The sequence below is a fragment of the Dermacentor albipictus genome, chromosome 9, assembly GCF_038994185.2.
Source record: "Dermacentor albipictus isolate Rhodes 1998 colony chromosome 9, USDA_Dalb.pri_finalv2, whole genome shotgun sequence".
Classification (NCBI taxonomy): Eukaryota; Metazoa; Arthropoda; class Arachnida; order Ixodida; family Ixodidae; genus Dermacentor; species Dermacentor albipictus.
The window spans coordinates 119,704,612-119,729,216 of record NC_091829.1 but is presented as its reverse complement, the minus strand read 5'-3'; the positions used below and the strand labels follow the sequence as shown (position 1 = coordinate 119,729,216).

The window sequence follows — 24,605 nt, the reverse complement described above, 5'->3', positions numbered from 1 at the left end:
GCGAGGGGGGGGGGGTCGCATATATTTTTTTAAAATTCGCCTTGAGACCAAACCTTTGTGGAATACCTTTAGACAGAACACTCAAGAAGCAACAAACTTGGCATGGCAGAGACTGTAAAGCAGCTTGTACACTGTTCTCCGATCACATCCATTTTTCAAACTTTGCTATTACCAGTTTCACATGTTTCAGGAGCTTTTCTGAATAAACTTGCTTGAAGCAAGTATCCCTATGGTATATCGGCGTCTTGCGATGCCACGGAGTGGCAGCAAGGTGCCATCACAATTTCTTTCTTGTATGCATTATTTATGCAACATTACACTGCCACATCCTATGGCACCTTTAAAGCCATTTTTTCCGTGCGCAGCTTTATGAAAAGTAAACCTTTTCATAGTTTTATGAAAAGTAAACCTTTTCATAAAACTGACAGCAACATTCGTAAAATCGTAGAACAAGGCAAGATTCATGAACCTTACAACAAATTCCTGAGAGATTGCACGTATGATTGAGTTATTAAAAGTGCGTGGCAGGCAGGTTTGGCTCAGTACAAACGGCTCACCAGCAAAGCAAAGTGGGCTGCATGAAAGCAAGCACGAGAATTTTTCTCATTTCTATTGCTCTGCCAAGGCAAGGTAAAAGCCTAATAGAAAGATGCTACCACGATGTGATGCCTTATACCTCATCATCTTATCAGCTAATCAAGGTGGGTAATACAAGAACAAAAATAAAAGAAAAGAGCAACCCAGCAGTCCTCCATAAAAATCCAAGGGCACCTAAGCACTTCTAATGAGTTCTGAATGCAAAAGCATTAATGTCCAAGTGAATGCCGCTGCATGGTCTTACAAGTTATGAAATCTTCGCGGGCAAGCGAGCACGTTGAGATGTATGGCACACTTTCAGTTGGCCTTACCGAGGCATAGTTAGAACGTAGGCTAGAGCTTATGCAGACAACAACGTGCAGATAATACAGGCTTCTGAGAGCGAGAGTGAGAATGACGTGGAGTCGCAGTGATGCCCTCTCCCCTCACGTAACACCTGGCTCGCTACTGGGGCAGCGGGTGTTCCCTCTCACCCGCTCTGCTACGTCAAGGTCCGCTCGTGACATGGCATCGTAGCCGAGGGAAATTCACCTGCCGTTTCACTGTTACAGGCACCGGCCCTTGGACTCAATGGGCCATCTGACACTTTTAGCACATTCAAGCAACGGAACACTAAAGAGAAAAATAATTTCGGTTATGCTAGGTCCTTTCCTGACACCAAGAAACCACTCTAGATGTGCGAAGAGGCTTGTCAGGCCAGAAAAAAATACAAAAACAGAAAACAGGTGGTGACACTCAATTATGCTTCCTGCACCAGCTCGCCACGTCATCACTGATTTTGATGATATCTGCACCAGTCTAGACCATCTTTTTTTATTATTATTGGCAAGGATGGATGACATTGTATTTTGAAAGAGCTAAAGACTAACATTGGAATGGGAAGTGTCTCGTGTGGGCTGCAGCCCATACTGATTGATCTGGTCTTTCCCTTCTTCATTTCATTTCATTTCATTTCATTTCATTTATTCAACCTTAAGGGCCCGAAGGCATTACATAAGGGGGGGCGTGCATCAAGTAAAACAGCTTCATAAGAAAGTTACATAATAAAGTGCACATTAGTTGTAATAGGTACATAAAAAGAAAATTTCAAAAAATGAAGAAGGCGGAACATATACACAATAACAACAAGGCGATAAATAAATAGATGTGGTATTCATGTGGTTATGTTGGCATTATCAAAATCGTTTAGTTTTTCGCGGAATATTTTGCGATCACTGCACGAAACAATGTGATCCGGGAGTGCGTTCCAAAGTGTTATGGCATGGGGGAAGAATGAGCTGCTCATCGCCGTCGTCCGGCACTTTATCGCCGCCAAGGGGCGACTATGAGATAAACGGGATGATGTTCTGAACGGGCGTTTTAAGAGGGCGTGTCCTGAATGGGTGAAATAAAAGAAAGTGTGAAGAAGGCAAAGACGAGAAGTTACGCGCCGTGAAGCAAGCAATGGGAGAGACAAAGTTTGTTTTAAGGTGGTTACGATGATATGTCTAGAATATTGTGACGTAATGAAGCGAGCAGCGCGGTTTTGTATGGCTTCTAAGTCATCGGCGAGATAAGCTTGTGAGGGATGCCAGATAGATGATGCGTACTCAAGTTTGGGTCGCACATACGTTAAATATGCTAGTTTTTTTATTTCAGACGATGCAGATTTTAGGTTACGTCGTAAATACCCTAGTGTGCGTGAAGCTTCGCAGCGAATTGTTTGGATATGTTTCACCCATGAAAGTGATGGCGTCATATGAACTCCTAGATATTTGTAAGTACACGTGTGATCAATAGGAACAGAGTTAATGCGATAAGTGTGGTGTACGGTGGTGTGTTTGCGCGTGAAGGATATTACCTTGCATTTAGTGAGGTTAAGAGGCATGTGCCATTTTTCGCACCACGAAGCGATAGTATCAAGGTCGTGTTGTAGGGCGATTGTGTCGTTAGATGTATGAAGGGGGTTATAAAGAACGCAATCGTCTGTGAAAAGCCGCAGCTTCGTTGATATGTTAGTGGGAAGGTCATTTATGTAAATCAAAAACAATAGAGGAGATAAACCTGCGCCTTGGGGAACCCCGGAAGTTACACTGGTAAGGGTTGACTGAAAATTGTTAGCATATGTAAACTGAACGCGTCCTGTTAAAAAATTTTCAATCCATTTGATAATCTCGGGGCGGATACCGAGAGAGGATAACTTTGCAAGGAGATGGTTGTGAGACACGCGGTCAAAGGCCTTAGAAAAATCTAGAAAAATTGCATCTATTTGAAGGTGATCGTCCATGTGTATAGTAGGTCGTGGGTAAATTCGGCAAGTTGAGTTTCGCAAGACAAACATTTACGAAAACCGTGTTGTAAAGGGTAAAAAAAATTGATTGATTCTAGGTAATCCATTAGGTTAGATGCTATAATGTGCTCAAGGAGCTTAGATGGGACACTGGTTAGAGAGATCGGACGGTAATTAGTAGGGTTATCGCGCCTTCCTGCTTTAAAAATGGGAATTACCTTCGCTTTTTTCCAATCGTCGGGAACGTTTCCTGTGTTTAAAGATTGTTTAAATATAAGGTACAAAAATTTTGTAGAAAGAGTTATAGTACTTTTAAGTAATTTGCTGTTTATGTCGTCGCAGCCAGCTGAGGATGATATTTTAAGAGAGCGAATTAGATTAGATATGCCATCTGGGTTTAGTTGCACTTCAGGCATTGTTTTTGCCGAGAAGCTAGGTAAAGGTTCGATAGTACAGGGATTAGGAACGTGAAATACCGACGTGAAGAACTCATTTAGGGCTGCTGCGGAATTAGTAGGGTTTATTAATTCGTCATCTGAGTCAACGAGATTTATTTCGTTAGTTTGTTGTTTCGTGGAGATGACACGCCAGAATTTGTTTGGGTTTGAGCGAAGCATTGTAATTAGGTCAACAGAGAAGAATTTGTCCTTGGCCTCATTTATTGCTTTATTATATTCAGTGTCACAGAGGCGGTGTCGCTCCCATGCTTCTGGACTATTTCTACTTTTGGCGGTTCTGTAGAGGCGTTTTTTCCGGTTAAGTAGTGATTTCAAGTGTTTGTTAAACCATGGGTTATTTGAGTCGGACTTAATAATTATTGTAGGGACATATTTGTTTTTTTAAGCTTAGCAACGTGTTTTTATAGAGCTCCCAATTATGATCTGCATCCATTGTCACCGACAGGCCTATGCAAGCACACCACCGGCGGCTTCAAGAACTGCCATTAAATTTGGAGGAGGGCAGAACACCGATTTGGAGGATTCGGGTAAGAGAAAACACAGCTCGCACCCTGCACGATTTGGACATTCGAGTGACTGTCCACTTGGCAGCCATTTATGCAGCAATCAACAAATTCTACATTCTTTTCTTTTCACAAGAGGATGAAAATGTTCGTGCAGGTTCCCAGTCTCCCACCTGCAACAGCGATGAAGTGCGGCGTGCCATTGGTCGTCGATACCTGGACCACCGTTGCCTGTGGACTCGTCTGTGGTGGGGATGTCGAGGGCACCACCTGCTGAGCAGTTGCCGTGGCAACAACCTACAACAAACCAGCACACATCAGTTTTTCAGAGCACTAATGTTTACTGCTACTCTTATGCATGACAATTCGCACACTGTCAATTGCATTGCAAACAGGTTCAGATTAACCATATCTTCTTAAGTTTCTTCACCAATATGTGTTGTAAAGTTAAATCCCAATATAATGAGGTCGGTAAAATGCAACCTTTACTTCGCCCCATCAAAATTTCATTATACTGAAATTCAATCTTTTATGTCAATAAGCACAGTCGCCGCCAAATTTTTTTGCATGGCAGAGACCACAAAATTTTATGCATTATCAGGCAATAAAAAAAAAAGATGTATTTAGAAAAAAAAAATCCTTTTGCTGAATTTGAGAGCAGGCACCCAAAAATATGGTTTCATGCTGTGTCATGCTTCACATCAGCTGTATGAAGCAAAGCCTGCAATGCTTTTGCGTCCACTCCACTCCAACAGCTGATAAAGTTGTTTGCTGTGGGGTGACGCTACTACAATGGAATCTCGATAAATGGAAGTCACTTAAAAGGAGCTACTGCTGAAACAGAACACCGTCGTCATGGCTGGTTGATTTTGTATTCATGAAACATCTCTGGAATGACTCTCAGTAAATGGAACTCCTGATTCACGGAACCAGTCTCCCTGGTCCCTTGAGGCTCCATTTAGAGAAAGTCTACCGTATATTGTAAAAAGCACAGGGAAAGGGGAGTGAATGCTTTGTCTGCCTTTTGCTTCAACACATCTCCAAAACTCGACATCATGTGACCTCATTTGACAGCACACATAAAGCTGCGGCCATCTAGCACTGCGCAGCCATTGGACTTGCCACAGATAGGGTGCACAGGCGACGTACGCACTCAGCTGCGCTGACAACCGTGCGCAGCCATGGCTAGGCTACAAGAGCAGGAGAGGTGCGCTTGCCTCCCTCACTGCTTTTCCCTTTGCTAATGCGGGATCGAGCCCTTTACGTCAAGTCGCCATCTTTCTTGGCTCACCCTTGCATGCTTTGCTTCGCACCCACAGCATACGGTGCACAGGGTGCAATTGCATCCTACTGCACTTGGACTTTGTACGGAAAATGACAGTGAGAAGTTCATACAGCCCTGCCTCGACTACCGCTTTCTGTGATAGGGGGCAGAATTTGAGAGGTGCCGAAAGTAGTTTAACGATTTGACAATCTGCACCTGCGGCAGTGAAAGTTCATGAAATTAAGAATATGTATAAAGACACTTCGTTACGGTGTTCTATGGAGAAGTTACAAAAAGTTAAGCACTTTGGTATATTGAAAATTTCCTTACATTTCAACTTCTTTAAATCGAGGTTTAGCTGTGTCTGCATAATTTCGTAGTACATCCTCAGCGCCCACAGCCCAACATATGAAGTTGACTAAAGTTGCACATTGGGCTTGTTGGTATATCATGATGGAGGCAAAAGGTGTAGCACATCAGCGTAGCACATCGGCACACCAGCGTAGCAAATTTTTTAGTGTGAAGACACATAAAGTAGATGTCCCGATCAGGGTAATTATATTCGAAAGTGACACATGGTAAAAACGTATCACCGTGTTCCTGCTGGAAAAACTGAATATTTTGGACATTAAGGATCAATTCCTTGTTAAAAACTCTGAGCAGGTTTCAGAATATGTGAACTTGTATGCTAACAAAGGACTGAAAGCTTTTTCCATCGACATCAAAAACCTATACTATCGTTACCGTGGACTGCACTTATGATTTCCGTTGAACCTGGGATTGATGACTTTGGTGGCGTGAGGTTCCAAAATGAAGCAGGAACTTCTGTGACTAACTTTTTAGAACTCTTAGGTTTTTATTTGTCATCTACCTTTGTGCGGAATGGTGTTCCGCACTTGCAAAAAAATGGGAGTGTGCATGGGTTCCTGCCTTGCCCCAGCCTTCTATATCTAGGCATATTAGACAGCTGGCTATAGACGAATGGTTGAAAGATTCAGAAGTTCAAGTATTTCGATGTGTTGACAATTTTCTGCTCGTCCTTGATTGTAAGTACCAATATCTTGAGCAGGAATGTGGCAGTGTACTACGAGTTATACGAGAGTGTCATAGGCCGCGCGAGAATACCTTTGAGTTACCTAGTGACGGTGCCACACGGTTTTTAGACCTACAGATTGTTGTAAATCACCTTCAAACATGCTGGTGTTATCATCCACATGCTGAAAAACCATTGCTCTCATTTTGTCCTTCACACTCTAAGCTTGTCAACAGAGACATCGTAAAGATGTGCTTAGTCAACGCTCTAAGTAAACCGTGCCAGCATCTAATAAATGTAAGCTTCACACAACAAGTGAAACGCCTTTGTGAATCTGGACACTCTAATTACATCATCGTATTGGTAGCTGAAGGATTACTGAAGCAACTTCAATCGAAAGTATCCTTGCCTGTGTGCTCCAATATTGCGGGCGACAGCCGACACAGCGGCTGTGTCGGCTGCTTCGGAAGCGCCGAAGTGAGCTGAAAACAAAAGTTTAAAGTCCCACCTGCACTGCAGTTGTTATTAAATGGTGAGGCTTTCCCGCCTTAGGTGTCTGCTTGACAATATTTGAAAGCACTATAATAGGTAGCGGCGGCCTTTGGAACCGTGCAGCATTGTAGGCTACTGTTCAATGCTGCAGTGCCGCACATACGCAACAGAGCCCGGTGTCAGCCTTATTCTCACGTAGCCGCAGGACAAAAAGCCACGTGAAGCTTGGCTTGCAAAACGCAAACAGCCATTGGCTACAACTCGGGTATGCAGCAAGCACAGACGCGAGGAAGATTTCTGCTACGGCGCCGTGACTGCCATGTTCAGTGAGTAGCAGAAGATGCACAGTGAGGCGCTTGCCCGCGCACGCTGCCCGGCTAATGTCATAACAGTTCGGTATATGAACTTGTTGATGCTAGATACTGGCAAGTTCACTGGAATAGAAAGGGTGCGCTAAGAAGCGCATTAAAAGAAGCATGGCATATGGTCATGTTTGTGTTATGAATTAACAGACTGAATTATAATACAGAAGCTGCGGGAAATCGCACGCTGCAGAATACCGGTAAACATTCAGTGTGACGCAACTTGAGAAATAATATTGAAACATCCAAGAATTTAGAACAAATAATAAAGATTGAATCGTTCCGACTGCACATCACAGTCGCCGTAGGCGTCGAAGTCTCTATAACGGAATCATTTTCGAACAGATCTGATAGCAGCCATGCAACAATGGTCGCTTGTGTACTGTCAAATGCTCACATTCTGCAGCCTAAAGCTCACGGCACGGTGTAACAACGCACTCGCAGCGAAAGCGAAATATTGTGCACGGACATGCATTCAGACGCCCAGTCGGTCGCTGTGAACCCATGCAATCGCTGCATTGAGGCTTAATTCTGTTATGCTCCATTTGGTTATACAGACAGCCCACTATAAGAACATATTTCACATAGTTTGCTCTCACCGTTTGTCTACCTTTCACGTAAGAAGCCGGTTCGGGAGACTCCATCACGGCGATCATGTGCAGTGGCTTTCACAGTACATATTCAGTAAACAGATAGGGTCTGTAAATGATCCTGTGCTTTCAGTTTGCCCAAGATTATTATTTCAACAGTAAAAAACTTCCCCCATGTTGAGATTACTTGCAGAAATGTGCAGGAGGGCTGCCGCATGGTGCTTTTACTGAGCGCTGTAAGCGAAACCTATGAGGAGCACGCCGCGTGATCCCTCATACTACGCAAGGACAGATGGCGACTTTGTAAGTTCTTGCCCCCAATAGAGAAGAACAGGGTAACAGTCATAACGTACATGCATGGATTGTCACATTGACTCAAGAAAATAGCACAACGCAATAACATTCCAGCGCCTAACAAATTAAGCAGTCCATAGAAAGACCACAACAGTAGGTACAAAGAAGGCGACCTGCGAAAAAAATCCCTGGAATAAGCTTGTAAGGTGTATATAACACGTGTCGTCTACCAAATACCTACAACCTGCGGAGCTCGCTACATCTGCCAGACCGGACAATGCCTTAAAGGACTCCTCACCAGGCATGGCCATTTCGAGATGGCAAGTGCAGGGCATAAACTGCACGATAACGATCGTGTCTGCAAAGTATTGCATCGCTACGCGTCGCAGAAAGATCTGAAATTTCAAACCAAACACTGTTTTTCCTTCTCCTTGAAGCCGCCGCGCTCCAAGCCGGACGGTGACCTAGCTGTGCCCCTGTGCCTACGTAGTCGTGTCCGCAGTGCGACATCCCTCGTGGTGACACGTGACTTCAAGAATTATTCAAGACAACATCCGTTAACTGTGCAATCTGTTGCTTGAATTGACGAATTGAAGTTTAGAGAACTCATAAAACACACGAACAGAATATCTGCATGTTTTTTGTTTTACTTCGCACCGAAGCAAGAGGAATGTACATCCGCTTCGTCTGCTTGCTTCCACGGTTGTGCAGTCACATGCGCAGGTACCGAAACTATGCCATTTTCAACCGTGTTTCAACGTGTGATCATGCGATCTGTTTGTTCTGCCTCAGTATTCGTGTAGTAATGGATTATACTGCTAGTCATGTTTCCTTGTGCACAGCTAGCAAAATCGTGCGCTGCGCAAACAAAACAGCTTGCTCGTGACACCGTTAGCGGAAGTGTGTAGCGCCAAAAAAAAAAAAAGAAAGTGAGGAGCAAGAATAAAAAATAAAAAATGAAGGCATGGCCTGTGACATATGCGTAACGCGATCCTTGAGGTTCTGTATGGGAGAAAGCAGGGAAGGAATTTCGCTTGCGTAGGCTAGATGAGGTGAGTGGAGAGAGCGTCTTGCTTGGCAGTGGAGCCCGCCTGCTGAAATTATGGGTTCACGGCACTGAAATATTTATATCTCGACTATTAATGAGCCGATTAAAATAATTTTTATGGCAAGATGCTCCCTAGAGAACACGTAACAACTTCCAGCGTATAACCAAAACTTGCTATGGGGCCTGGTGAGGGACCCTTTAATGACAGGCTTATAGAGCACAATAGCAATCTAAACAAAGAGCAGGTCGATGGTTTCCTTGTGCAGCTCTGCAAAAGAGGCCCCTACCGGCCCCTCTTTAAGGATACTGTGATCCTAGGAAAAAGCCTTAACAAAATGACAAGGCTCATCATTGAAGCTGATCACATCGCCACCTTCAGTGGGTCTTGTATCAGCAAACCATCCATCTCATAACCACGAAAAGAGGCGGAATTTGTGTGTTTGGCATGATCCCTTAACACAGATTTCCCATTCTGGGGCGAGAGACGCTATCAGGTTGCTCGGAGCATATGCTCTATTGCATGCGAGAGAAGGCTATATACGTATGCTGCGATCTCTCAATAAATACTCATTGTTGAAAGTTAGTGCCAAGCGTGTGTGTCGTCTGTGTTCTTCTTTGGCACTGTTTCTGATGCGCTACGCCTTTTGCCTCCCTAACATATGCCTAATGCGTCAAGTTTGGTACCTCAAAATGCTGATTTGTGTGCGAAAAACAACACAGAATCCACTGAAGTATTGTTGACACGCTGCAGCAAATCTTCAGTTGTGGATAATGCAGTAGACCAACTACCAATTAAATACTTAATGTAGTGATTAACTTATAACTCAATAAACATTTCTTTGTAGTTTTTTAGTACGTATGTACTCTTCATGGCCAGAAATAAAGGTGATCAAAATGTAATTTTCCCTAATGTTGGACGGTGTTCAGGTTTTCTGGCGTTATTCTGAGTCCCATAGTACCATTCTTGGCAACCAGATAAGTAGCAGTGCAAGATCATGCTCTCTAGTAATTATTTGGGACAGGTATTCTGCTTTGTAATTTCTTCGTGCCCGGTTAGGGGTCCACAATTCACTATCAGAAATCATCGAAGCGCAGACCAAGGCACAGGTCGTGCGGCTGTCGACCACCAGGGCCGGCAGGCGCATCCTAGAAGAAGCAGGGATAAATGCCGAGGCAGAGTGCAACGCACACAAGATTGCGCTCAGCGCGGCGGTAAGGGGCACTTTCAAGGTAGAACCGCTTCCGAGAAACGTCCACCCGCAATTCAACGAGGGGCGCCGAAAGGCGAGGGCCCGAGCACTGCTGAAATCGACCGCCAACTGCCCGGGCCTGGCGGCATTTGTAGACGCGGCCCAGTATGGGCGCAGCGACCGGTACGCGGCCGTCTCGGTACGCTGGGATGGCACAATAATTAACGCAGCATCGGTCAAGGGGGTAACGTCCGAAGTGGCCGAACAGGTGGCAATAGCCATGGCAATGAGAGACCCCGAACGTCCTTACGTCTACACAGATTCGCGAGCGGCGGCAAGAGCATTCACCTCAGGCTCGATATCCCGGGAAGCGGCGGCCGTCCTCGGCAGCGAGGGAGCCGCGGGTCAGCACCTCGTCAAATGGTTTCCAGCCCACATGGGGGCCGACGTGCACCCCGAATTTCCCAACGCCAACGAGCTGGCGCACGGACGTGCGCGAGGACTCACGCGCCGCGGCGATCGTGGCGAGCAAGGTGGCGGGGAGGGAGGGGAGCACCGAGACCCGCTGCTCACCTTCAACGAAATAACAACACACTATCAGCTGTCGAGGAGGACCTTCCCACTCCCCCACGCTAAACTCACTAGACCACAGTCATCGATATTCAGAATGCTTCAGACAGGGTCGTTCCCCTCGAGAGGCAGACTGAGCCGTTATTCACCAGAAGTAGAGCCGCAATGTCCGGATTGTGGCGAATCTTACTGCTCGCTAGCGCACATGCTTTGGCAATGCTCCGCGTTAAGCGGCACCGTGTTCACTAAAGAAGAAGACTGGGTGGACGCCCTGCAAAGCGACGACCACCAGACCCAGCTCCGGGCCGTCCAGAGGGCTCACGAAAGGGCGGAGGCTCACGGGCTTCCCGTCCCAACGTGGGTGCGGCCCGCGACCCCTGCCGCCCACTAAACCAAGAGTGGGTGGGGAGGGGTTCCTCAGGACACATTAAAGTTATTTCCTCCTTCGTGCCCCGTTTGTAAACGACTGTATTGTGAGACATTGAAGACAAAGACAGCGCGGAATGTCAGTGATGCACTTAGTCGGTGACACTTTAACTAGCGCCTCTAGTTGGCACAACCTAGAAAGGGGCATGTTTCTTATAAGAAAGAGCCATTTTTTGCAAGGGGCTAATCATATATGCCAGCGTTCAGAAATGATCCCAGGATTTAGATTTATAAGCGCCTAGCTGGACACAACGCATGAGTAGTAGCACATTTTTTTTATTCTCACCAAAGCCTGTTTCAAGTTTCATGCAATGTTCAAAGCACGGGAGTCAACGAAAACTGCTCAAATTTGGAGCCACTCTTGAAAGAGGAAAACAATTGCTAAGAAGACTTCAGATTTACCCTCTTCATCATTATCATCATCATCAGCCTATTTTATGTCCACTGCAGGATGAAGGCCTCTCCCTGCAATCTCCAATTATTACCCCTGTCCTGCGCCAGCCGATTCCAACTAGCACATGCAAATTTCCTAATTTCGACGCACCACCTAGTCTTCTGCCGTCCTCTACAGCACTTCCCTTCTCTTGGTACCCATTCGGTCACCCTAATGGTCCAACGGTTATCTAGTCTGCGCATTACATGACCTGCCCAGCACCATTTTTTTCCCTTTATGTCTATTAGAATATCGTCTATACCCATTTACTCTCTGATTCATACCGCTCTCTTTCTGTCTCTCGAAGTTATACCTAGCATTCTTCGCTCCATCGCTCTTTGCGTGGTCCTTAACTTCTTCTCAAGCTTCTTTGTCAGTCTCCAAGTCTGCCCCATATGCCAGCACCACTAAAATGCACTGATTGTATACCTTCCTTTTCAAAAATAACGGTAAGCTTCCAGTAAAGAGCTCACGATGTCTGCGATCCAACCCATTTTTATTCTGTGAATTTTCTTTTCATGGTCAGGGTTCCCTGTGATTAGTTGACCTAGGTAAACATACTCCTTCACAGACTCTAGAGACTGACTTGCGATCTTGAACTCTGGTTCCCTTGCCCAATTATTTATCATTATCTTTGTCTTCTGCAAGTTAATCTTCAACCCCACTCTTACACTCTTCCTGTTAAGGTCCTCAATCATTTGTTGTAACTTGCCCGCATTGTTACTGAATAGAACAATGTCATCGGCAAACCGAAGGTTGCTGAGGTATTCGCCACCAATCCTTACTCCTAAACCTTTCCAGTTTAACAGCTTGAATACTTCTTCCAAGCACGCAGTGAATAGCATTGGGGAGATTGTGTCTCCTTGTCTGACCTCTTTTTTTAGAGGGATCTTCCTACTTTTCTTGCGTAGAATTAAGGTGGCTGTGGAATTTCTGTAGATATTTCCAGGGTATTTACGTAAGCGGTCTGTACTCCTTGATTACGCAATGCCTCTATGACTGCTGTTATCTCTACTAAATCAAATGCTTTTTTGTAATTCTAATTGACATTAACCCTTTGAAGGTTTTAGCCGTACATGTACGGCGGCGGTTTTCTGTCCCGCAAGGTCTTTGCCGCACGGGTACGGTTCCGACCCTTTGTTTGAAATTTCACGCCATAATGACGATGCGTGCTCACCGGGAGGTGCTGCCACCTCTTAGCAGTTACGAGATGCATTTGAAATTGGTGCTACCTTCTTGGCATCTTCTTGGGGAGATAAACAGAACTGATCGTTAGCTTCAGCGCGTCGGTCAGACTGCGGCAACGCCCCTTTGGCGGTTTCGGTTTCGCCGCGTGATCGCAACGGAGGCGCGCGAAACGTCATTTTTTTCTTTGTCGGCAATCTCTTGCAGGGCGGTGGAAGTTGATTTCTATCTTGATTGGCGCTGCTCTTAGCTTGTTTATTAGCGCTGTTCGCGAGGTATTCTCGCTCCCAGTGGCTACGCGCTTTTGCGGTTTCGGTTCCGCCGCATGAACGCAACGTAGGAGCGCGAAACGTGGTTTTTCTCTTTGTCGGCACGCTCTCGCAGGGGCGGCGGAAGTTGATTTCTATCTTGATTGGCACTGCTCTTAGCTTGTTTATCACCACCACTCACGAGGTATTCTCGCTCTCCACGGCAATGCGCTTACGCGAGAGGGTGCCTCAGACCTCTGCCCAAGGCAGCCGCACGCAGAGATGTCGTGTGCGCCAACACAACTCCTCGCTCCAAGAGAACAGACACGCATTTTAGGTGTGCAGACTGCGATAAGGCGCTGTACGTAGACCCGTGTTTCAAGGAGTATCACGCTCGGAAATACTGTTGAATATTTTGCAGTTTTGAGTGATGCCGACACCAAAATACTGTTCCTAATTATTTTTTACTATTTATTCCCGACTTTATACATTTTGTACATTCAAGATCCGCAATAAAGTAATTTGACCACTTGGGAAAGTTTTTTTCAAGATAATTCGACCCTCAAAAGGTTAAGAGAAAAAAAATGGAGCTGTGCAGGTCACGTAATGCGCAGGTTAGATAACCGTTGGACCATTAGGGTGACAGAATGGGTGCCATTAGAAGGGAAATACAGTCGAGGATGGCAGAAGACTAGATGGAGCGCTGAAATTAGGAAATTCACAGGTGCTAGTTGGAATCGGTTGGCGCAGGATGGGTAATTAGAGATCGCAGGGTGAGGCCTTCGTCCTGCAGTGGACATAAAATAGGCTGATGATGATGATGATGATGCTACAAGAGCTCTTTAACCCTTTCACTGCCATGGACGTACCGGTACATCTTCGCACTTCCCCCCCACAGTGTCACTGACATACCGGTACGTTCTCTATCGTGCGTTCAAAATTTTGTGCCTGAGTGCAAAGCTGGTGCTCCTGGACTGGCCACGCCATCTGTTGGCTCTTTCTACAAGTTCGTATTTTCGCCTCGACCTGTGTCAGTACATGTATTGAAAAGTACGGTGCAAATGCCACTCGCGCCTCTCTCTTTGCTAAGTGGCGCGGTAGTTCCGCATTCGCTGTATCATGCGTTGTGCGCGTGTCGTTGTGGGTTAAAGGGTTGTCTACCATCTCCGCTGGTTTGAAGGTGTTTATTTTTCTTCTGTTCGTGTGTCTGGTACGGCACGTCAAGTTCAGAGGCACGCGCCGCGCCGTTGTCTCTCCGAAAAGAGTGACTCGATTGCTGCTTTCGCTCTCTCGCCGCACCCTCGCTTCCGACTTGCAGCAGTAAACATAACGCCCTTCGAACTTTGTTTTAGCCTTTTTCTATCTCCCTCTGTCTTCTTGATCATGCAACGTCCCATTTCTCTCCATTGTGCGGGCGACTGAAAGCCCATCCTCTCTGCGCGCGGTTACTTTCGGATAACTGAGCGCGCGGACCTTCGTCTGCTCATTGGAGCGGTGGCTCAATTCCGATTCAGAATACGAGCCGAGCTCGGATTCGGACTCGGACAGTCTTATGTGAGGAAGAGGTGAGTTTTGCATTGTCAGATTCGGATGTTGAACGGATGTTATAGTCAGGCTGATGATGATGTTTATTAACAACAGCTGCAGAACACTGAAATGGGCATATTGCATTGACTATGTTGTTCGTATACCAATCAATCAAAAATAAATTGCTATGTTCATTCCCTGTTATGCTCGTTCCCTGAAACCAAGCTGACACTGGGGGGGCGTTACGGTCAGAAAGGTCCGACAGCGAAAGGGCTAATGAACCCCAGAGAGGTTTTTCTGGCTACAAGTGTAGCATGCTATACCAGATGGGTATGATTGAAAATGAAAGTATGCTCACCATGCACAAGACAGATTAACAACTTACATGAAGCAAACCAAAACACTCAACAAACTAAAGTATCATTTGATATCAGTACCTCTGAACAAGTTTAAAAGTGCGCTCATTGCATGAGATGCACACGTACCCTTAGTCCATGGGCTAAGGATGTAACAGCACAAGGGACGGACTGAAAGGAAAGAACAGATCAAACGGGCTTACCATCAACCAAATTTTATTTTGCCCAAGGCCGTTTCGTTTCATTTGTCCTACGGAGGAAGGAAAGAATAAGGAGGGGGCATTGCGCAGCACGATTGAAGCCAAACGTATCAGCCCAACACGGAATCGTGACGTCAGAGAGTGCAGTAGGGTTTTACTGCAGGTGTTCTGCAGAGCTACGGCAAGGCAGGTGAACAAGTGCACATTGATTAAAAATTACTATGGACCAGCCATTTCCGGCCGATATGCTGGGCCTCAGAGGTAACATATTGGGCCAATACTTCAAGGTAAAAAGCAAATGGAATAGCATCATGGAGAGTTCGCTTGCCAAAGCTGGCTGCATGCCCGTACCACTCTCTCCTCATCTTTATTACCTTCCTCCATGGTTCTTCCTGGCCTAAGTGCCACAAACCCTCTTAGCTATAACATGTACCGGCCAGTCCAAATGCGCACTGCTTTGCAGCCGCGTGTCCCAGCACTCTTGTCTATGCGAGATGCCGAGAGCACACAAGAGGAGGAAGCTGCACGCACCACTGCCTGGGTCTGCTGCGAGGCCGCCGTGGTGGCTGCTTGCATGGTGGTCGCTGGCTGGGACACGACTGCCTGGGCCTGCGGGGGCGAGTTCTGTGGCTGCTGGACGTGACTCGAGCTCAGCGGCTGCATCTCCGTGATGAAACCCTGAGCTTCCATCAAGCCGCCTCGGGCCACCACTCTCTCCCGTCTGCGGAGGGTGAGAGAAGGCTATCAGTTCTCCTTCTGCCCACAAGGTGGCAAAAAGGTTCATGAAAGAAAAATTAACGTCCACCCGACCTGTACGTTGAAACTATAAAGCAAATCCTTGTGGATTCCTCGGAAAGAAAGTTTCACAGTTGAAAAATCTGTCTTGGTTCGGGGATCGAACCCAGGAGCAAGGAATTTGTGGCACGATCATTGCACCCTCTGAGCTAACCAGGAGGCTAGCAGACTGCAAAGCAAGGGTGAATTTATCTGCAAGTACAGGGACAATGAATGCAGCAAAACAGTTCTGCGGAAGCCCACAAGGTGGAGGAATTTTCATGAAAGGGAAAATTTGTCACCCACTCAATCACTACAAAGCTATAATGGAAAACCGTACAGGTCTGTCCTGAATGATGAGGCACCGCACAACCAATTAGAGAGATATCATTGGCAACACATCTAAAGTCATGTTTACATATATGTGAAAGTGGCACATCCAACCACATTTTGTCAGCTTGTGAAGATTATGCAAATGTGGATAATGCCCCAGAAATGTGCATGATGGGTCTATTTTAATTCCAAGCACCAATGACGCCAGTCTACTGTAATAGCAACGAAGGTACCTTCAAGCTCAAGTATTAAAACACGCTTGTAATGCATTTCTGCAACTTCATTCCACCTAATGTTTACAGAAAACTAGGGGGTGTACTATTAGTATCTTTAGAGACCAAATTGGATGTGAATTTAATAGTAGTGCCAGAAGCAAATCAAATTGAATACAGAATATTGTTTAAATCGTTTGCAAATAATTGACAGCCTTCTCAATGTTAAATATTTGTCATTATACTGCATATTATGAAGTATGCATTAATAAAAGTACAGGAAGAGCATTAAAAACTAAGTAGTTTCTTTGGAAACTTTGGGCTCATTGGAGCATACACAGACATGGATATCAAGTACAACAGAAAGTGGGGCGAGTTGGCTCATTTCTTCGTTCGTGTCCTTCTGTGGCACTGTTATAAAGTTTTAAAAAGCAGACCTGTGGGCCAACTAACATCTCTGTATGCCTATCAGCCGTGATGGCAGAGCGAAAAAAAAAAAAATCATTTTCTTCAAGCTTGTGGCAGATAGTTCCACTACTGTAACAAGAATGTTGCAATGGAATGTAGTCAAAGTTAATCTAATGAAAGGACAGAGGTCCCGTTTCTATACATAGTACCAAAAGTTCCCACTGCCAAATGTCACATCTAAAAATTTTATTGAGTTTGATCACAATGTTTTCCCGCAAAAGTCTGGCTCTATGGGTGACACAGCATGCCCTAGTGTGTTATGTCCATTGTGTACAGGATGAAAGTTATTGAATATTTAGGTTCTTTCAATGTCAATTTACTCTATTTACCAGAAAGTTCTGGTTGGCTAACTAAGCTAAATTCTGTATAATGAGCTTGACCGGGGTCCAGGTAGCCCCCACAAAGCATACACGGCGAAAGGGAATGTAAGATACAAAATTTATTGGTACAAGAACAAAGCAAAAAGGGCAGTGTGTACATCTTCAAAAATACAAAAATTACACGACTAGTCTGCAAAAACTTGGAAGAACTTGGAAGTGGCAATGTGTGCATTCATTATATTACACTTAACATTGTATAAAACTTGACAAAAACGATAAAAGGCAAAAAAAGAATAAGAACTACTATTTCATGTTGAATAAAACATGAAGCATTCGAAAAGTATCAGAAAAAACTCACACTTTTGCCTGAAAGGCAAAGCTTCAATTGCAACAGCAAATTAGTGGACAGCTAGCTATACGATCGATATAAGAATAATAGTTTTATGAGCTGTATAAACTTGCAAACATTCACTTACTAACTAAATGAACAAGCACGGTGTCACATGTGCACAAGCAAACATCAACACATCTCACTCGATGACCGCAGAAACTCGCTATCAAAACGCTGGAGTGAGGAAGTGTGGCAGCAGCAGCGAGCGAATTGACCTCCGTGCTTCAATTCTATGAAAAGCTGCAAAACGGTGCACTGTGAACTCTCGCTTTTGTCACAGATGGCTTTCAAGGTAAAGTGGCCCGGGCGGGCGCGGCTGCTGGAGCCGGCTGGAGTAGAATGTGACCCCCCCCCCTACTCTCCTACAAACTCACTCATATGTACAGCACACAGCGACGACTTTATCACCCTCGGACCTTATACAGAACCTCACAGTGATGCCGACGGCAGAAATGCGCCTGGAGTCCCCATATAATTGCTATCGCAATAAAATAGTCCAATTTCCTAACACTGATTATTCCTCTTAATAATCAAATCGAAGGACAATATTGTATTCGTATTTGAAAGTTTCGAATATTCACACACCCCTACAAATAGTAAAAAGAAACAAAGACCGCTGCTACATTTCATTTAAACTCTTTACGTGCGTGATGACCTCAAAAGAACAAAACATGGCTTACTCAAAATGCAAAGGAAAGCATGACTATGCTTTCTTGTGCACAAGCACAGTTCCTGCAACAACACGATGACACCAAACAGAATGAGTGCTACCTTTTGTACTGAGGTTTATTGTGAAAATGCTGTGATCTGTACAGGTTATATTAGCAGTACAGGTAGAAGGCCACCTAAAGAAAACACCGCAATAATTTTTTTTTTCACTATCAGTTCTAGCTTTACTTGTATTTTATTAAAGGCACGCGAATATCCATGTTCAAATACAAATCAAATAGATATAGTAAGCATCAACTACTGAATCAAATATCAGATAGTCAAATGCAGACACATGTATTTACAACAGGAATACCTATTTCGGTGTAAACAGCTACTACGTCTGTCCTCGATAGTATAAAATAGACAGCTAATTATCAAGAACAAAGGATCGGTTCTGAACACAAGATCACTAATTGCCATATATTTAAAGAAAACTGCACCAATAACCTTTCCACAACTTTAGAACCTGGTTGCCAACAAGTTTTCCAAGAAAGAATCACTGCTGTATGACTAGCTTTCCAGAAACACTAAATAAATAGTTCTAGAAAAAAAGTCTGAAGTTGTGGAAAAAGCAAAAAAGAAGCTGCAAAAGTGCTTGCCTGCCATAGACAAATGTAGACAGTCATTTCCAAGGAAAATATCACAAGTTATAGGGCAATAGATAAATCTGTTACGTGACTAGACTGCTAAATACACTAAATAACAGACTACAAGCAAAAATCACAGCTTGCAGTAGACTTCTGTCATTAAACCAAAAACAAAGTTTGCCGCATTTATTTTCTTCCTGCATTACTTCGAAAACTTTTTCCATCTAACTTCCGATAATTTGGGATGCTTTGGTTAGCAGAGAGAGAACTGGAACTAGACTCTAACATTTTGTTGTTGCACAATATTTCATTAGTTTTGAACATTTGAAAATACTAAGTAGTTCCTTTTTGAATACAAATGTCAATGGTTAGTGCATAGTACTTGATATTCTGCCCGTTACTAATTTTATTTTCTTCCCATCTCAAAAATATTTTGTTTAGGTTTTGCAGATTTGAGCACTCGTTTTACTTATCTGGCCTTCTTGCCATAATACTTTCTGGTAACCTGTATAAATCACATCATTTTCACAATAAATTTGAACTGAAAAGTTTGCGCTCATTTCTTTCCAGTGTCATCCAGTTGTTAGTACTTTTATGCCTCCTTGCAACAAACATAATAACCTAAGCCAATTTTTCACAGTTCTATTCCTCCTGCTTTTGTGGAAATAAAGACTCGCATCTTCACAGTAACACAGGAGGGACAACTGTCATAACCCATGGCATTATGAATATGTTTTAGGGGTTGGCTTCTCTTATGATTAGCAGAATTTTTAACGGTTACCCATACCAATTAACAAAATTAAACTTCCTGTACTAGATTACTTTTAGAGCTGGACATCATTTGCACAAGAAATCTTAATAAAGCATTTGACTAGTTAGCAGTTTTGCTAATTAAGCTCAAAACAAGTTACTTTTTATCACATTGTCATTTAAGAATTCTAGCCGGTGACTTCAAAAATCATATACCCTTGAAACAAATTTTGAGGATGACACCAGTTTCCAAGAAACGTGTTCCCAAGGTTTGCGACGAATACATAGGTGTTACAGTAATGTTTGAGCTTCAATGCATGGAAAGTTGTTTTGTTTAATAAGTATGTGGAACAACGGTGCAATTTTACCACAATTTTGACAGCACTGATATCAAAACTGGTGCTAGTTTTAAAATTCGTTCTAAATAAATGTGCCTTGTGATATCACTGGCTGAAACTCACGTATTGCAATACTATGTGCACCAAATAATTCATTGAAGTGTTGATTAGTGAAATTTGTTAATTTTCAGTTTGTGCATTTTGAATTCCAGCATATATAACCTATACGGGAAATCAAAATGCATAACTGCTTCCTCGCGTCATCATCATCATCAGCTTATTTTTATGTCCACTGCAGGATGAAGGCCTCTCCCTGCGATCTCCAATTACCCCTGTCCTGCACCAACTAATTCCAACTTGTGCCTGCGAATTTCCAAATTTCATCACCCCACCTAGTTTTCTGTTGTCCTCGACTGCGCTTCGTACAGTCGTATGGTCAGACTACCGACCACTACACATGCTGAGGCATTCCCCAAGGCGGTGTTCTAAGCCTTGTTCTTTTCAACTTCGCGTTTCTTGGGCTTGCCGAATCCCTACTGGAAACAGTGAGTATCTCAATCTACGACGACGACATCTGCATCTGGACATCAGCGGTCACTTGCCTGCAGGTTCACGCAAGGCTACAGAAAGCAGCAACACAGGCATCTGACTATCTTCACACACAATGCCTTACCATCTTAACAGAAAAATGTGCGTTAGTCACTTTTACGCGATAAGCGATGTCTCGTTATCCCGTTATCGCATGCACCAATGGCTAGCCTATTTCCTACGAGAGAAATCATTGGTTTTTGGGTGTCATTGTTGACCGGGATCTCTCTTGGAGCCCTCAGGGTGCCCACTTGAAGAAGTTCACATCTATTGTTCACGTCTTCAAGCTCATCGCCAGCAAAACATCGGTATTGTCAGTGGGCTCCATGCTACAGTTATATCGAGCACTTTTCATCAGATTCCTACGCTATAGCTCTTCCGTGCTTGCTAAAACATGCAAGTCAAATCTTCGAGAACTTCAGAGCGTGCAAGCACAGGCACTACGTGTTTACCTAGGCCTTCCGCGGAGCGCCTCAACAGTAGGAACCATTACAGTGGCTCAAGGCCGTCCGATCACGACTTACGTTAGCACCGACACGCCTGGGGCCCATGATCGCCATGTTTTATGGATGCAATCAAGCTCTCTTGCCTGCCTGCCAGACTGATGACCACAGACGTCCTTTTCCAATGAGGTCAGCATCCATCATGACTCCCTACCATCGGGCTTCACACCCTCAGCACGTTCAACCTCAGCTTTGTGGTGTTTAAAACAACCTCAAGTGCATCTTACTGTTCCAGGGATAAGAAAGATGACCGACCTGCCTACCTTGGCCTTGAAGCAAGCAGCTCTGGATTGTTTGCACACTTTCTACTTTGACCAAGTCCACATATATACGGATGGCTCTTCCACTCGGACCAGCTCCACCAGCGCAGTGGTTCTGTACCTTTATACCATCATGATCACTAAGCATCCGATACAAGATTTCTCACTTGACAACATCGACCGGTTCGGAGCTTGTTGCCCTCTGAGGTGCCGTTGATTACATTAACCACCAACCAACTAATCGGTGGGCAATATTCTGCGACTCGAAGGCGGCCTTACAATGTCTTCTGTCATTTCATCGTCGCGGCTCCTGTGAACAACTCGTGTTGGAGATACGAGAAATGCAGCATCATATGATCGCGAAAGGACATGGCGCCGTGTTTCAGTGGCTGCCTGGCCATTGCGGTATCTCTGGCAACGACCTCGCTGACGAAGCTGCTAGGAAACCACACAAAAGAGCGACCCTCGTTTCTGTACCTTTATCGCAGACTGACGCAACCCAACACTTAAGCAAGCTAGCGCACCGTATGACATTGGACAAGTGGCACACACCTGAATTCACCCAACATCGATTGCATTCCCTCACTCCATCTATGCAACTGCGGCTGTTACGAGGGCTTCCACATAATCAGGAAACAATGCTGTGCCACTTGCGCTTGGGCGTTGCATTCACCAATGCATATACGTTTTTGATTGGAATGGATGATAGCGCCCAGTGCAATGCCTGCGGTGTCGAGGAAGCTATCGAACATCTACTGTGCTACTGCCCATCTTTTGAAACTGAAAGACATGACCTCTACACTGCTCTCAATCAGTTAGATAGAAAACCGTTCACCTTGAACAAGATCTTGGGACCATGGCCTCTCATATCGTAGCTACAAAAGGCCACAAAAGCGCTGCTGCAATATTGGAAAGCTACCAGATTGAGTCAGAGTCCGTAATCCGGACTGAGTGACCAAACGATATCCCCAGTGAACTTTCTCTTCTTTTAATCTTTCCGTCCCCTTTTCCCTTTCCCGAATGTAGGGTAGCCAACTAGGCACAATCCTGGTTAACCTCCCTACCTTTCTTTTATCATTTGCTCTCTCTCTCTCGACTGCGCTTCCCTTCTCTTGGCACCCATTATGTAAACCTAATGGTCCACTGGTTATCTAACCAGTGCATTACATGACCTGCCCAACTCCATTTCTTTCTCTTAAAGAGACCCTGAAACGAGTTTGACGATTTTGTACAAACATACCAAGTCGTTAGAGTAGGTCCTCCTGATCATTAATAGACGCATCCAAGTGATCCGCGTAAAGCGTGTAATTTATTATAAGGTTTTAAAAATGTACATCGCTGCCAATCGCAGCTCATGGCTCGGCTGAATTTTGAGCCGCCCCCACCCATTTGACGTCGTTTATCCATATGACGTTAGTAGGGCGAGCTATCCGATTGGCTGCCCAGGGCACGTCATCCATAATTTCTCTAAGTTTATGGTGAACAAATGTTGTTCGTATTAGTTGGAATGTTAGTTAATTTGTTTCTATAAAAAGAAAGTAATAGAAAGAGAATGCACAAGAAGAATTTCTCACTGCACGTAAGCACTTTTGGTACGCAGCAAGCATTGTATGTGTAACAATGTGCCCTATTTTGACGAGAGCTCCGTGGTCAGAATAGGTGTTAGCCTTTTCGCTAGAACCATGATTTGCCCTTCTTGCATTGTGGGCTGCAAACTTAGCGACTGGAAATATTTCAAGCTGCGACATCGTGTCCCTCTACAAGGCAGCAGACGAGCGGACTGGCTGCAGCGCATCAGACTGGTGCTATCCGATCGGCGCCAGGCTTTGCATGTTTGCCGCCGTCACTTTACACTGGAGGGTTACTACCGCAATAGCGTTTCGCGAGTACGGTATTCGGGTAAACGCAAGCGCAAGGGGACAGGGCCTGGCCATTTGGCCGTGCCGTTTCACGGGATGAACAGAAGTGCAAATGTGAGTGGTCTGCATGGTGCAGCCACCTGGTGGCACAGAGCTCAACCACGCACAGTAGCAGTAACGAAATGTATTCTTTGCTGCTGGTCTAAATTTTTCACAGGAGTGTAATCATTAACACATTGTTTTGTAAATGTTTAAAATGTTCTACACTTGGTTAGAGTAATATTAGTGCTTTGTTTGGCTGGTTAAGCTCTGCTATAACAGGTGGCTGGGCCGTGCAGACTGATCAGGCCGCTCACGTACGTCTATGCTAAAGTTCCTTCATGAGCTTGAGTTTATGCCTCCAGTCATCCGTCAAAATGCCCATCTTGCTTGTGGTTAACGAAACACCAAGCACATTGGGCGCTGCAACTGAATGCTCGCAACGCACGCTGCTTCGATAGCTCTTGCTTGGGGTCGACTGCCAAACAGCTGGCGGAGAGTTTGGAGAGGCTTCATGTGCTCGCTCCTAGAGAACCAGAAGTCGACGACACAACATTCCATCATGACACAGAGCCAGTGAAGGCAAAACTTAGCTTCGATCACTAGGTGAATGAGTTGAGGAGAAAATGCATGATTAAAGAGGAGGGTAACTTGTAAGCGTCCGTAGCTCTCTTAATATGAGACACTTCATACAAATTGTGCTGCAAGTGATTAACTTTAGCTGTACCCTACGCATCTACAAAACTTGTCCTAACCGTTTCAGGGGCCCTTTAATGACGATTAGAAATCGCTATCCCTGTTTGCTCTCTGATCCACGCGGGTCTCTTCCTGTCTCTTAATGCTACACCTAACATTTTTCGTTCCATCGCTCTTTGCGCAGTCCTTAACTCGTTCTCGAGCTTCTCTGTCAACCTCCAGGTTTCTGCCCCATATGTTAGCACCAGTAGAATGCATTGACTGCACACCTTTCTTTTTAGTGATAATTTATTTATTGATAATATTTTATTGACCACACATGTACTTACAATTATCTAGGAGTTCATAGGACACCATCACTTTCATGGGTGAAACACATTCAAACAATTTGGTGTGAAGCTTCACGCACACTAGGGTATTTCCAATGTAACTTAAAACCCACATCGTCCGAAATAAAAAACCTAGCATATTTAACATATGTGCAACACAAACTTGAGTACGCATCATCCATCCGGCATCCCTCGCAAGCTTATCTCACTGATGACTTAGAAGCTGTACAAAACCATGCTGCTTGCTTCATTACATCACAATATTCATGACCCCCCCCCCCCATATCAGTTGTAACCACCTTAAAACAAACTTCGTCTCTTCCAGTGCTTACTTCATGGCATGTAACTTCTCACTTTTTCCTTCTTCACGCTTTCTTTTACTTCACCCAGTCAGGACACGCC

General features: G+C 44.7%; 1 protein-coding gene across 3 annotated transcripts in view; it reads right to left on the bottom strand.

Moving 5' to 3' along the window:
• The window catches only part of LOC135911243 (DNA-binding protein RFX2-like), a 166,541-nt gene that overhangs the window by 135,003 nt on the left and 6,933 nt on the right, over positions 1-24,605 (bottom strand). For all 3 annotated transcript variants that reach the window (XM_065443434.2, XM_065443435.2, XM_065443437.2), the window contains exons 2-3: positions 15,577-15,766; positions 4,001-4,124 (exon numbers count right to left, since the gene is read on the bottom strand). In XM_065443434.2, the coding sequence (XP_065299506.1) occupies positions 4,001-4,124; positions 15,577-15,735 (283 nt within the window). In that variant the 5' untranslated portion in view covers positions 15,736-15,766. The remainder of the gene's footprint in view (positions 1-4,000; positions 4,125-15,576; positions 15,767-24,605) is intronic.